The sequence below is a fragment of the Triturus cristatus genome, chromosome 6 (genome assembly GCF_964204655.1).
Source record: "Triturus cristatus chromosome 6, aTriCri1.1, whole genome shotgun sequence".
NCBI classification, from domain to species: domain Eukaryota; kingdom Metazoa; phylum Chordata; class Amphibia; order Caudata; family Salamandridae; genus Triturus; species Triturus cristatus.
This window is the reverse complement of record NC_140589.1, coordinates 1,501,175,341-1,501,190,857: the sequence shown is the minus strand read 5'-3', so window position 1 is coordinate 1,501,190,857 and position 15,517 is coordinate 1,501,175,341. Positions and strand designations below refer to the sequence as shown.

Sequence of the window (15,517 nt, the reverse complement as noted above, 5' to 3'; positions counted from 1 at the left end):
ATTGCTTTCAGATTTTAGACATTCTAGGCTTGCTGATGTTGGAGCCTATGGAATGAGCGACAGACGGGGCCTATAGGGATTTATGAGCACTTTAGTCCTGATTTTAATAGAGTATAAGTAGCCTTGTGGGCAGGCTGAGTTAAGGACCTCGGAATGGTCTTGGGGGAGGAGGGGTCCATTTTAATGTTATATTGTATGTATTTATTATTTTATATACAATTGTCTAAACATTAATAAAGAACTTGACTGACTGTGATTTAAATGAAGATTCTATAATTAAGAACGATACTGATGACAATAAAATAGTATTTTAAAATATTTACCTGTATCTGCACCTCCTTTGCAATCTGTCGAAGTTGCTGAAACTCAAAGAGGTTGTTGTATGTTCTTTCTGCAATTCTGTTGAGCGCAGAAACAAATCGTTTTGCTTGTGACCTGTTGCTCATTCCAGACCCATGCTGGGAACGCTCAAAGTCCAACTTCCCAAACTCATCAGAGTACGTGCCTAGGAGGCTAAGAAACCAAGCCAAGATAAATGTGTTTACGACGACTCAATCGTTTCAGATTCCATGTTAGGTCAAAGTAAAGAAACAGTTTCGTTGTTTAAGTACACGTAATACAATTCTGTACCCCTAGATGTCAGTATAGTACATTTTTCTTTAGAATGGTTTCGCGAACCTTATGAGTGCGCCTTTTGGAAGAGAGAACAACATGATTCTAAATCGTCTGCAACAACAGTAGGTGGTTTCACCGGTGCACTATTAGAGCTTCTTGCTTTGAGGCCCATTTCACAACGGTAAACTCAATAGTCAGTTGAGTGGGTCATGATCGTCCGGAGTTTAGACTTCTGAATGTCCAATGATACGAAGTGCCAGAATGTGGAATACTACTTAGCTACAGTAAAGGGTGAAAAGTGGAAATCTCTGATCACAACCCATGATCACTTCAGGTGCAGAAGGGGGAAGATGAACCACTAATTGTGTCCTACATCGTAGATCTCAGTGCAGACGTCACATTATCCTTGTAGAGCCTGTCGAGACAAAAGTTCTGAGGTGCCCATTGGTGATTACCCCAATGTTAGAGCCAATGAGTTCTTTAGAAATGTCCCTACAGGCAGGCCATACCAGTACCTTGAGTTCGTCAACAGTGGGTGGTTTGCCATCACGGACCCTCCTCCCCCAACTCAGAGAGCTCTCTCATTTCAAGTGGGGAATGATGCTGAGAAGAGAGGGTCACCAAGGTAGGCAACCTGTGAAGTAAGCACTGACAAATACAATGTTTTTTTCAGTGTGTAAGCATGTGTGTGTTCAGTATGAATGTTGTAGTGTTTAGTTATAAAATGTAGGCCCTGATTCAGAGTTGCACAGTACTGGGACCCCAATATAATCACAGTGATTTTACCGTTACCGACTGGTAAAATCACCCTGGTACTGTGCAATTAATAGTAAAACCCAAAGGCATGGATAATTATCGTGTGGGATTGTTCCAAGCCATTAAACTACACAGAATTTGCAATTTCATGGGTTTTTCCACATACATATTTACCATATGCCCCGAGCAGGATGTAAAGGTATGTAGTATGGCCCTGCGGTGGAGTCGGGAGGGAAGGTGTACATGCCATGTTAGGAAAAAAAATGCAATGAGACTTGGCTTTTGTCAGCATTACCGGCCGGAAAAATAATGTTAAGATCTCCCAAACCCAGCAAAAGAATGTGAGAACAAGCATTTGCAATGCATTAGGTCTCGCATTTACGCGAGTTTGAGCTATTGACATTGCAAATAACAATGCCTATTGGGGGAGGAGCCTAGAGCGCAACCAAGATGGCCGCGTAGGTGCGAGGCTCCCGAGGACCTCTGCAACCTCCTACGATTATCCTGCCCTGGATGAGGGGACTATGTTGGTGAACCTGAGCTGAGGTGGCACCCGTTTCCCGCTTCCGAATCGGACCTCGGACACCGGAGTGAGCACCGATTGAGGTTTGCGGCCTTCCCCTCGCCGGACCCCGGATTTGCGCTGTGGGGTGATCCAGTGACAAAGTGAACAACAGCGGCAGGCAGGGCCTGGCGACTCGCGTACCCCGCACTTTCGCACCACCTTGTCGTCTCTGCGAGGTTGGGTCGCGGAGCCCTTGGTGTTGGTGTGGTGTGGCCTTGCTGGGAGACCCTGCCTGCCTGCAGGCTGCGATCCACCCCGCTGCTCTGAGGGGGCCCCCCCGGAGCTCGTGGCCCTGCTTTCCTGCCCTACACGACGTGGCTGGTGCGACTGGGAGACTGGTGGCCATGGCCACGAAACAAGATGGAGACCGGGCAAAGACCAAATCGACCCGGCGTGGCGCCGTCCATCAGGCCAACAGTATGGACCGCTATACCCTCCAGAAGAGATCTCCCGATGGACCGCGCAAGTCCCCTGAGAGCCCTCCTGATGCCCCAGACCTGCCCGCAGATCTGACTCTGCGAGATGTCATGGGCGCCATTGCCGAGATGAAGGCCTCGGTGGGCCAGCGGTTTGATACACTGGCGCAGAAGATTGACTCGGTCCTCGTGGATGTTGGCCTGGTGAGGGCCGATCTTTCCAAAACCAACGACCGAGTAGATTCTTTGGCCCACACCGCATCGGGCCTAACGACAGATGTGGCGGCCTTGCAAACAGAGGTGCGCCGGCTTAGTCAGGCGAGTGCGCTTATGGATCGATGCCTGGAGGACTCCGAGAGTCGGGCACGGAGGAACAACATCCGCATTATCGGGGTGCCCGAGGGACGCGAGGAGGCGGCGGCGGATCTCTTTGTGGAGGACCTGATTGCTACCCATCTCCAGCCACGGGGGCTGAGCAAATTCTTCGCTGTGGAGAGGGCCCACAGGGTTCCCGGGGGAAGGCCGAAGGTCGGAGCCCCTCCGAGACCTCTCATCGCCCGGATTTTCAATTTTCAGGATAGAGACGCTATCCTGCAAACCTCCAGACTGCATGGACCGGTCAAGCTTGACAATATGGAGGTTAATTTTTATCCTGATTTCACCCCAGCGGTCCAGAAGCAGAGACTGAGCTTCCTAGGAGTCAAACGCCGTCTTCGGGACCTAAACCTCAAATACGCCATGCTTTTCCCGGCCAAGCTGCGTGTGGAGGTGGATGGTCGCACGCACTTCTTTGATCGTCCCGAAGCGGCCGGGGACTGGCTGGATACTCTGCCCGGGGATCGTGATCGGGGGGGGCGGGGGGGGGGCGGCGGGGGGAGACGGCACGCTGGATCGGGACTGAGGGTCTAATATTGGGCCTCACTCTGGACGAAAATGATGCCACTTTCGATTCTGCGTCAGTTTTTGTAAGTTCCCCTCCTATGGAGGTTGTGTTGGGTCTATTGGGGGTTCTCCCTCCTCCTCTAGGGGGTTTAGTTAGTCTAACTATATATGGGGCGACAGGCACACTGCACGTTGGGGGGGCTGTTCGGGCTCATGCAGGGGTGCAGGGAGGGGGGAGTTCTGTTGGGGTGGGTGGGTAGGGATGGGGTGTTGTTTGTTTTTATCACAAGGCAAACGTATTTTTGTGTTAGTTCTAAAGTGCTCTCCGGGGGACGAATGATGGCTTCTGTATATGATGGGGGTAGGGAACTAACTTTGTTGTCTTGGAATGTGAATGGACTGGGGGACAGGATCAAACGGGGTGTGGTCCTGCAGTTTTTGAAGCGAATCTCGCCCGATGTAGTCTTTCTGCAGGAGACACACCTCATTGGCAACTCCTTCTGCGCCATGAATCGGCGTGGCTATCGCCTAGTGGCTCACTCGGGCTTCACGTCTGGCTCAAGGGGTGTGGGCATCATGGTGAAGAACTCGCTCCCGTTGGAGATTGATGAGGTGCTCCACGATGACAGGGGACGTTACACGGTCTTGGTGGGAAGACTGGAGGGCAAAGTGGTTGTCTTTGTGTCAGTATACATCCCACCGGGGCTGCAGTCGACCACCTTTGCGGACCTTGGGCGCCTTCTCCTTGGCCTTCCGGGGGGGCTTTTGGTTGTGGGGGGGGATTTTAATGCGGTGGTATCTGGGTCTGTGGATCGTCACCCCCCTAGGGACCTCCCCCGGGCACAGGCGTGGCTACCCGGCCTCTTGGATACATTTGGATTAGTGGACTGCTGGCGTTTAAAACACCCCACGCAGCTGCAGTACACTTTCCATCCGGGAGCCCATGGTAGTCTCTCACGACTAGACTATGTCCTTGTCCCGGCGGCCTATGTTGGGAGGGTGGGAGAGGTGCGCCATTTGCCACGGGGTATTTCGGACCACTCCCCGCTCCTACTGCACTTTGATGTCTTTCCGAGGGGTGAGGGTAGGGTGGTCCCAATCAATCCTTGGTACCTGCGCGACCCCACCATTCGCGCTGAATTGATTAAATCCCTTCAGCGATATTTTGATGAGAATGTGGGGTCCGTGCCTTCGGCTGTACCGCTATGGGAGGCCTTCAAGACAGTACTCCGAGGGGAGGCCCTATCCCTTATTTCCCACGCTCGGAGGCGCGAGCGGGATGAGGTGACCCGGATGGAGGCTGAAATAGCCGAGTTGGAGGGTAATTTAGAAGGTGGGGTGACGGATGCCGCATTACATGTCCTCCAACTCAAGCAAGCGGCCTATAGGGCCCTCGTCACGGAGGCGGCCAGGGGCCTCAGTAGAGAGCAACAGGGGCGACTGTATGATGTGGGTGATAAGGCTGGTAAACTTATAGCGTGGTTGGACAAAAAAGAGAGAGCGAATCGTGTGGTCCCGCTGATTGAGAAAACGGATGGTGTGTGTGTAACTGAGCCAGAAGAAATCGTCTCCTGCTTCGCGGATTATTTCCGTGGGGTGTATTCCCCGGTGTCTCCCTGCTCGGAAGAGGATTCCCGTGCCCTGCTCAGTGATATCGCGCTGCCGTCCCTTTCCGGGGATGACAGGGTGTCGTTGGACGCCGCTCCCACCTCCGACGAGATCGCCCTCGCCATACGCTCGGTCGCTTCCGGCAAGGCCATGGGTCCGAATGGTGTCCCTATCGAGTTGTACAAGTTGCGACCGGATACGCTGGCACCCCACCTCCGGGCTATGTTCCTGGCGGCACACTCGGTGGGCTCCCTCCCGCTGGACCAGCGTCTGGCTACAATCGTGGTCATCCACAAGGAGGGGAGACCTCGGGACCGGGTTACATCCTATCGGCCCATTTCGCTACTGAATGCGGAGCCCAAGATTCTCGCCAAGGTACTGGCCAATCGGCTGGTCGGCGTGGTGGGCGATTTGGTTCATCAGGACCAATCTGGCTTTATTCCCCATCGCAACACAGCCCTTAATCTGCGGCGTTTGCACGGTGTGCTCGCACGTGCCCCGTTCATACGGGAGCCGGCCATTTTGGCGTCCTTAGACGCCACCATGGCGTTTGACACGCTTGAATGGCCATATATGTGGGCGATGCTTGCGAAGTTTGGATTTGGCCCAGGGTTCATCAGTTGGGTCAAATTGCTGTATTCGGGCCCATTGGCGCAGGTGGTGGTGAACGGAAGAGTGTCGGCTCCGTTCGAGCTGGGCCGGGGCACACGGCAGGGCTGCCCCTTATCGCCGCTCCTCTTTGAACTTGCCTTGGAGCCCCTGGCGGAGTGGCTGCGGTGGGAGCCTTCCATCCGTGGTCTCCGCTGGACCCCTGAGTATGAGGACCGCGTATCCCTATACGCTGATGACATCCTCTTGTACCTAGCTTCCCCACGTAAATCACTCATAGTACTGGTTGATGTTTTGCATTCATTCGGTCGTAACTCCGGTCTGGTCATCAACTGGGCTAAATCGTGTGTGTATGTTCTCTCCGGGGAGGCTCCTATCCTCCCGCGGGGCTGTCCGATCCAGGTCGCCCCGCAGGGATTTAGGTACCTGGGTGTCTTCATTACTCTGGACCCGGAGGCTCGGTATGATCGGAACTTGCTTCCCCCCCTCCAGCGTCTGAAAGAGGATGTCGCGCGCTGGCGGCGTTTGCCGCTTTCGCCGCTCGGCCGGGCGGCATTGTTTAAAATGATGTCGCTGCCGCGTTTCCTGTACGCGTTGCAGAACACTATGGACCTCGTCCCAGCGCGCTACTTCCGCGAAGTGGAGAGTTTGCAGCGCCGCCTGTTCTGGGACGGGAGGCCACGTATTGCCCTGGCTAAGCTGACGCTCCCATGGTATGACGGGGGGATTGCCCTCCCGGATATTAAACGGTATTATTGGGCCTCCCAGCTAGCTGCGATTAATCAGGGCCTATATGGGCCCGCCTTAAACCCGGCGTTTGAAATGGATAGGATGCTACTTCCAGGTGGTGACCATAATCGAGCGCTCTACTCTAGCGCGCCCGACGCTCGCCTAACGGGCCCCACGTGTGTCATGGTGCGAGTGTGGCACGCGGCCAATGCAGCTATGGGGTGGAAGGACCGTTTGACCCGGGCGTCACCACTATACGCGTCTGAGCGGTTGGGCTCCTTGTGGACCTCGAAGGGCTTTGAGAAGTGGGACTTAATAGGCATTAGCAAAGTGGGGGATCTCTGGACGAGGGGAGGATTTAAAACGTTCGAGATGCTGCAGACGGAATTTCAGTTGCAGGGCAGCGAGTACTTTCGGTATTTGCAGGTCCGGCATGCGCTGGGCTCCGTCTTTCCGGACGTTGCCTCCATCCCGGAGTGTTCCCCCCTGGAGGATAGAGTGCTAGATGGACACGTCCCTGACAGCACGATCTCACTGATCTACAAAAAACTGATCAACGACCGCTCAGACTTGTTGACTGCCCTTCGTGAGGCTTGGGTAGCCGATGGGCTGGAGCTGGACGACGAGGACTGGATCTCCGCGGTGGCCTCCCCGAAAGAGGTGGCCATACCGGCTCGCCTTCGTTTCGTCCAGCTCAAGATACTCCACAGGGTCTACATGACGGGGCCAAAGCTCCTGCGTATGGGCTATGCTGAGGACGGTTTGTGTAAGCGTGGGTGTGGTGCGCTGGGGACTTTTCTGCATATCTTGTGGGAGTGCCCGGAGGTGGAGGGGTTCTGGCGTGGTGTGCATGAGGTGCTGCGAGTGGTCACGCATGTGGCGCTGTTGCCCGAAGCGAGGAGATGCCTGTTGAATGTGTGGGAGCCTACCGATTACTCGGTGCCGCAGACGTGGTGGGTGACTCTGGGGTATATGGTTGCCAAGCGTGATATTGCCCAACTGTGGGGATCCCAGAGGCCCCCCGACTGTCTCGGCCTGGAAGGAACATATGGATTGGTGCATGTTTCGGGAAAAGGTGGTGTATGTGGCGAGAGGTAAGCCTGCGACATGGGTGAAAGTATGGGGCCCCTGGAACGCCTACCGCGGGGGAATCTGTGCTCCACCGTTATTGCCCGATCCGTCGCCGGCCCCGTCCCCTTAGCCAACTCATCCCCCCGGTACCTGGGCATTAGGTGTACCCAGCCCTAGTTCTGATCTCTCCCCCCTCTTGAGATTCCTATGGATGGCTAGGATCCCCCCTCTAGGGGAGCACGTGTTGCTATTTCCGATTGAGGATTGCCTTGTGGGTTTGTTTGTATTTGTTGTTCTTTAAGTTTAAAATGGAACCGTATAGTGGGGTCTGGATAGTGTGGCTCGCAACGATGTTACCTCCTGTGCATGCTCGGCCGCAGCACCATGTGTTTTATAAATGTATATCGTATGCTCCTTTCATTGCTAGCGGCCGGCCGGAAGGTTGTAGGCCCATATTTGTATATTTTTGAGTCTTGTAATAAACGGTTTCAAAAAAAAAAGAAAAAAAAAAAAAAACAATGCCTATTGGCATTGTCATTTACAATGCCAATAGCTTTAACTCGTGTAACTGCGAGACCTATTGCATTGCAAATGCTTGTTTTTCTCGGCGAACTAGCATTCACTTGGAAATCTTTCCAGAGAGGCCATGGACTGCATGGGCCTGGAACTAGTTGGCATTGGCGGTTTTACAGCAGCGAGAAACTGTGCGTGTTCTGTTCAGTATTAGGGCAAGTGGATGCATCAGAGAGGGTTCAGAAAGTTTAAAATACCTACAGTTCGTCAGAAACGACGAAAGTCTAGGGATGTACATCAGACTCGCAGTTACCAGTCTGTTCTAGAAACTGTTGGGCAGTGATGTTTTAAAAATCTGATTACGTAGACTCTCCTCCGTGTTCTGATCATTGAACTGAAACCTGCAATCGCCATAAAAACCCGGCAGCCAGGAATGGAATTGTTCTAGTGTCCGGATTTTGTAATGGCCTGTAAACTGGAGATTAACTTGTCTCCTGCTTCATCAGCCAGAGGCTTTAAAGTAGCGAGATAATCTTCCGAGCGGCGTGACCTCTGAAGGTCGTCTTCTGGCCGGCCTTTTAATGCTCCTCCATGTCAGCCATGGACATGGCAGTCTTTAAGCCCGACCTTTCCAGCTTGTGAAGAGACAGAGGGGGGTGGGGGAGGGGGGGGAGGGGAGGTGGAGACATTCAGGCTGGCAAATGGTGAGCACTTCGCGGCCGCTTTGATGTTCTCAGTGGCCGCGCGGCTCACTGAGAACATCAAAGCGGCCGCGAAATGATCACGCAGGCTGCCAAATGGTGCGCGCGCCCGGCGCACATGCACTGTATTTGGAGGCCTGCAAGCACTAGTTTGCACTTCCAAATCCCCCTGTTTCCAAAAGCTCTCGGGAGAGCAGCGCTAAAGCGCTGGCTCAGGCGAGACCTCAAAAGAAGGAACAAAGAGGAATGATGCACCACTAGCAGTTTTAAATGACAATAGAAGGGATGAATAAAAAGGCAATGGGTGGGCTGTAAGCCAGCAAAGTGTAAATGAAAATGCAAACTCCTAGGGCAACTCAAACATGCTTAATGATGTGACCATAATTCATATCTAGCACATAAAAGAACAAGGAAATATTAATCAAATACAAAAGTAGCAAACTACAGTCCTATCCGCTTTCACTCTAACATCACACTGTGCAATAAGGACAAACAGACATTGTATACATAGATAATATCAGAAACAAAGGATATGGAAAAATGAAAAATGTCCATTGATTTCTCATTGGTAATGATATTCGATTTAGTCTGTCTCCAGATGTCGTCATGAATGGCAGGAAACTAAATTATATTACACCATAATTCACAAATGTATACAACATGTCTCGAAAAGACAGTGCAAGCACTGCCTAGGCTTGACTTAAAAAAGAGTAGATGGCAAAACTCTCTTCTAAGTATTAAGTTAGGTGCAAGTAATTTCATTATTCGCTGTATATGAACTTTTGAAAGAACTCCATGACGGCAGCATACAGAGTCATCCTAAGTACAATGTTTATTATTCGTCAAACCACGCAGTGCAGCCTTTCTTCCCTGTAAATTAAAGCATCCCTAATTTTAAAGACTCTTTTTAACACGCTAACTTAAAATAAATGTCTCCAGTAAAGATAAGCAGGGAGGTCGGTGGCACCGAAAGAATAAATAAGAAAAAAAGTAACCTAGAATAGATTGGACTACCAGTTTCGACACTAAAGGGGACTGACTCGCTTTTAGGTGGACATGCGCATGTGCTCAAGATGCCGACATTCGCAATGAGGAGAGCGTCTGACTGAAGTGGGATGACGCACTGGTCCATACTGTACATTGTGGTGGGCGGAAGCAAAATGTCAATTGAATAGATCCAATAGGTGAAGACCAATGGCCCAAAGCCTCCTATGTATGTTATTATGCAAGTATTTTCTTTAAAGTTTTTTCTTTTTTTTTTTTTACACAAAGAGTCTTGGCTAGCACCAGACCACATTATCTTTTGTGCGAGAGGTCTACAACTCTACCTCCTCTGGGATCAATAAGAAAATATGTATTAATGGTAAGAAAATTCTGAAAGGCAAAACAGCTGAAAACAAATGACAGTCAACTATTGGGATGGATTGAGGTTTTAGACCTTAAATGTGCTTTAGGAATGGCTGGATAAATGTCATAAATAAAAAACACAATCTATTTAATTGAGGACACCTAGCGCAGAGTACATACATGCAGTGAATAAACACCACATACGGAGCCAAACGCACGAAACCATTTTGCTGTGATTAGCCCTGCAATTTGCAAAATAGAGTTTGAGACTGCAAAATTGTCATTCCCTTTTGCAATTTGGTAAAATGTTACTAAATCGCAAAACAGGTATGACTCCTCATGAATTCCAAATAGGAGAGGGCGTGAAAATGGCATCTTCCGCACACCATTCTAATGACACCGATGGATCACAGGAGATGGTAACAGATTTGCAAAGAAGAAGTTGGCCCTGTTCAACAGTTTCCACTTTGGGAATCGTGTCAGGTTACCTCCAGGGGAACTTACTTTGTGTCAGGGTACCTCCTGATCTATTCCCAAGCAGGATGTTTTCTAAGAAACACTAGTTTGGTTAAAGAATGCAGGCTGCTTAAATTTTTTTTTTTTAAGTTTCCCCTTTTTAGAATATTAACACAAGGATGGCGGCCTTCCTTTCATGCTGTCCCATCCCTGTGTTATAGGCAATCATGGAGTGGGGTGAAGAGGGTCGCAAAACAGCGACTTGCCAAATTATTATTCATTAGGCAGGTCCGTCTGTGACTGGCAATTTTGCGACATGATTTAGTACATAGGTCTGATCGTAACACTAAAGACTGTTCTCAAAAAGTCAGTGTGTAGTTTACAACCAGTCGGTTTGCAGACCTGGTGAGTTCGTAAAATTAATACTGCCGAATATTACCGGATGCGCCGCGCTGGTTCGTCGATAGCTGCACATCAAATCTGATTAAACAAGAAGTCTTCCGTAGCAGGGCATATTCTCATGTCAGTTTCTCCACCTTCCCTGCTAGGCACGCCGTGTCATCTGCCTGTCCCGGAGACAGACATCAAGGAGGATTCGCTGCAAAGCAGGGGATGGTGGATGCAGCGTTTTCTGTTTTGTAGGGGAAAATGTATAGGCAGTAGTTTTAATCCAGTAAAGTCACCAGGACTTCAGAGCAAAGTTAATGTAATGCTCCAGTGGAAAACAAGCAGGAAGTGGGATAAGGGAGGGGGTGGCAAATGGCGTGTACATTTCGCGGGCGCTTTGATGTTCGCAGTGGCCGCGCGGCTCACTGAGAACATCAAAGCGCCCGCGAAATGTACACGCAGGCTGCCAAATGGCGCGCGCGCACGGCGCACATGCACTGTATTTGGAGGCCTGAAAGCACTCGTTTGCACTTCCAGATCCCCCATTTACAAAAGCTCTCGCGAGGGCAGCGCTAAAGCGCTGTCTCAGGCGAGACCTAAAAAAACACTAACAAGTTGCAATCTGGCATAGCGAAAGTCAAGCATAAAACCATGCATTAATTTCACTCCAATTAACTTGGAATCTGGGCATGAGTGTGGTAAAATATGTAATATACTTGCTGAGAGTGTGGTAAACTGTTAGTTCTGGTTTTTATCGGTGTATGTCTAGGTTTACAAATAACGGACAAGTTCCTTACCTTTGATAATGCCATATTTGGTAGACACATAATCTAGCTGCAGATTCCTTACCTTATATTATCCCAGGCGTCAGGCTGGATTCTGCTCGGCAATAATCTTGCACGCCGCTAGGTGGTGTCAGTCGGCTCCGCGTGACGTCGGTGACGTCTGCGCTGAAAGTGACGTCTGCGTCACCTATATATGCGCCACCTCGTTGTTCTGACGTCAGTTACTTTTCACGTCTTTTCACGACGAGTATGGAGCCATGAAGTGCACCGAAAGTGGTATGTTTAGAAAAACTGGGGCCCTGAGAGGGATCAGCACTGACCCTAAAACCCTGTCCGCAGTGCAGTGAGGATGGGTGGGTCGGTAAGGAATCTGTGGCTAGATTATGTCTCTCTCAGATAAGGCTTTACCTAAGTAACTTGTCCATCTGATATAGACATCTAGCTGCAGATTCCTTACCTTGGAATAGATACCCAAGCAATACCATCCCCAGAGGAGGGACTGAGGACCAGATTAGACCAGGAAGCCCTGCAGGACAGAGTGGCCAAAAAGGCCGTCCCTGCGGACTTGACTGTCCAGGCAGTAGTGCTTAGTGAACGTGTGCAGTGCTGTCCACATTGCTGCCTGACAAATGTGAAGGACTGGAATACACAAACAAGAGGGTACGGAGTTCCTAAGTGGTGTATTTAACCACTCACAAGATATGTTTTAAAAGGTACTACAGGTAGTGAGGAGGGGATCCCTCCTTTCGGAACTAGAACCCTCACACACCCAGCAAGCTAGGTGTCATGCTTTATCATATGGGCCTGCTCCTCGTCGGGCCGGTGCTGCAATGCCCGACGGGCACCCTTAAAGGGTCTCTTTATCGGAGATCTTTTGTTCCTTGCCGTAAGGGTGATGTGGGTGTGAGGGGCCTACTTGGGTGTAGATGTATGTAGTGATGATAAAACAGGTGAGGGAGTCCTCTGTGGTGAAGTTTATTCTGCGAGGGATCCGACCTGATTAAAAGTCAATAGGGAGGGGTAACTCCTTTGTTATAATGTGACAAAAAACGTACTCAACTCCCAGATGGTCAACATGTTTCTCGCCTTCTATTGTCAAGGAGTGATCTTGGGCGATCAAGGTAGAATAACAACGCTCTTTATGGGTCCAGACGGTAGAGTCGCTTCTGTCTCTTTAGAGGGCTGCAGAGAAATATAGAAAGTGGGCAAGGTGACCGATTGCCCCATGTGGAATGGTGGTACCCCTTTCAGTAAGAAAGAGGACATAGTGCGCAACACCAACTTATCAGGGAGATGGTCAGGTAAGGATGCTTAGATGACAGAGCCTGCAACTCGCTCACCCTCCTGGCATAAGTTATTGCCACTAAAAAGGCTGTTTTGATGAAAAGCAGCTGAAAGAAACAGCTGTGCAGAGGTTTGAATGGAGCGCACATCAGGAAGGTGATGACCAAATAAGGTCCCACTGAGGCATGTTGAAAGGGGCAGGTGGGAACATAGGTACAAGCCCCGTAAGAAATCGGTTTACAATAGGGGATTTAAATAAAGAGGGTTGGTTGGCAGATTCAAGAAGGCAGACAAGGCCAAAAGGTACCCTTTAAGAGTGCCCAGAGCAGAGGCTTGCTGGGCAAGGGTCAATTTAAAGACCGGGACTTGAAAGAGGTTAGAAGAAAGAGGATCAATAGACCTTTCTGTACAATATTTTTTAAATTTCGGCCACCGGCAGGCGTTCATGGTCTTGGTAGAGGTACCTCTGGCTGCCAAAATCACATCAAAGACTTCGGGAGGAAGGTCAAATGCTATCAACAGCTGCCGCACAATCTTCACACAAGAAGGCATAGAGTTGATAGGTTAGGGGGGAGTACCCTCCCCTGCTGCCGTGACAGAAGATCCTCCTAAAGGGGCAGCGTGGTCGCAGGATCGATGCTCAGTTGGAGAAGCTCGGGATACCAGACTCTCCCTGCCAAACCCACAGCAACAAGAATGACTTGGGCCCAGTCGCTCCTGATCTTCTTGAGCACTCTGGACAGGAGTGGTGTTGGTAGAAAGGCATTCAGGAGGCCTGAGCTCCACTTGAGATGAAAAGCCTTGCCGAGCGAGTGCCGCCTTGGAAACTCCAGCGTGCAAAAATGCTGACATTGCACGTTCTCTGCAGAGGCAAACTGATTTAACCAAGGCTCTCACCACTTCTGAAAGAGACCTTTCGCCACCTACGGATGGAGACGTCATTCGTGATCTGCTGGGCTTCAACGGCTGAGTTTGTCCGCCCTGGCGATCGGAGAACCGGTCAGGTGTTGAACCATCCATGTCCAGAGAAGCAGGGTCTCTTGACAAAGGGTCCAGGACCCCACCCGCCCGGTTTGTAGCAGTACCACATGGCGGTGGTGTTGTCCGTGAACACTTAAATCAGCTTTCCCGTGATGTAAGGGAGACAAGATTTCAATGCCAAGCGAATTGCTTGGAGGGCCAGCAAGTTGATGTGGAGTCCGGATTCTGCCGGAGACAGGGGTCCTTTGATCTCCACCTCTCCCAGATGGCTGCCCTATCCCAGGATTGGCGTATCTGTCACTACTGTGTGATCTGGTTAGGGAAGGGAGAGAGGTCTGCCTCAGACCCGATCATGGTTGGTTAGCCACCACTGCTGATCCTGTGCAGTTCCCTCCGAGATCTAGAGCAGGTCACAGAGATTCCCCTGATGCTGCGCCCACTGGAACTTCAGGTCCCACTGCAGAGCCCACATATGCCATCTGGAATGTGCCACTAGCAGGATGCAGGAGGACATGAAGTCCACCAGCCTCAAAGTCAGTCTCACCGAAATCCAGGATAGAGGCTGAAATATCAGTATCATAGCAAGAATATCTTGGATTCACCACTTGGGAGAACAGGCCTAAAACTACACTGTGTCCAGACCAGCTCTGATGAAAGGGAGCTCTGAGAGGGAGTCAGGTGTGACTTTAACACGTTGATAGTTAACCACAGCAAATACAGGAGATTCGCCATAGTCTGGAGGAGGGAGAGGACAGTGTGGGCCGAGCTCGCATTCAACAGCCAGTCGTCGAGATTGAGGGGAAGACTGGCACCCCTGATCTGCACAGATGAGCTGTGGCCACTGTCATCACTTTGGTTAACACCTGAGGGGCACTAGTAAGGCAAAAAGGAAGCACTGTGAACTGAAAGTGCTCGTGGCCTACCATAAATCGCAGGTAGTGAAGATTAGCAGACAGGACAGGAATGTGAAAATAGGCATCCTGCAAGTACAACACTACCATCCAGTATCCGGGATCAAGGGCAGACAAGACCTGAGCCAAAATTTAAATTCTGAACTTTTCATTTTTGAGGAAGTAGTTGAGAGCTCACAGATCTAGAATAGGATGAAGGCTCTTGTCCTATTTCTGGACCAGAAAGTAGCGGGAATAGCAACCACAGCCTACTTGTGGAGCCGGAACCCTCTCTATGGCTCCCTTGGCCAAGCGAGTCCTGACTTACTCCTGTAGCGAGTTCAGGTGGTCCTCGGTCAGCCGGTCGTAACTTGGAGGCATGGAGGGAGGGGTAGTCTCCAAGGGGAGGGAGTAACCCCTTTGGACTATCTGAAGAACCTACATGTCCGATGTGGTATTTTGCCAGTGGTGCAGGTGATGGCTGATCCTGCCACCAACTGGCCATCCATGATCTTTAAGGGCCGGACTAGGAAGGGTTTGAAGCAGCAGGGAGGGGGGGGGGGGGGGAGGAGTCGACTGATGAACCTCTGGCCACCTGACCCATGGGGTCGAAAAGAGGCATGCCCACGGCCATTCAATGGTTGCTGAACTTGTGCGGTCTTGTGGCTGGTAAATGGCTGGTGCGGCTGAAAGCCTCTTCCATGACCCGAAAAGGGCATAAAGCAGACAGGGAAACGGGTGGTCATCGAAAGGCCCATGGACTTGGCCATAGCCAGCGGGTCCTTAAAGCACATCAGGGCCATGTCTGCCTGGTCCCTGAAGAAACGGGTGCCATCAAAGAGCATGCCCATAGGGGAAGCCTAAACATTCCCAGAAAAGCCAGAAGTTCTCAGCCAGGCATGGCGTCGCACAGCCACAGTCG

General features: G+C 50.8%; 1 protein-coding gene across 2 annotated transcripts in view; it reads right to left on the bottom strand.

Moving 5' to 3' along the window:
• Nucleotides 1–15,517, bottom strand: part of MCM8 (minichromosome maintenance 8 homologous recombination repair factor) — a 402,649-nt gene that overhangs the window by 62,781 nt on the left and 324,351 nt on the right. The window contains exon 18 of one of the 2 annotated variants that reach the window (XM_085612630.1): nucleotides 324–513. The exons of the other annotated variant lie outside the window; for it this stretch is intronic. Coding sequence (XP_085468756.1) covers nucleotides 324–513 — 190 coding nt within the window. The remainder of the gene's footprint in view (nucleotides 1–323; nucleotides 514–15,517) is intronic. 2 annotated transcript variants of the gene reach the window in all.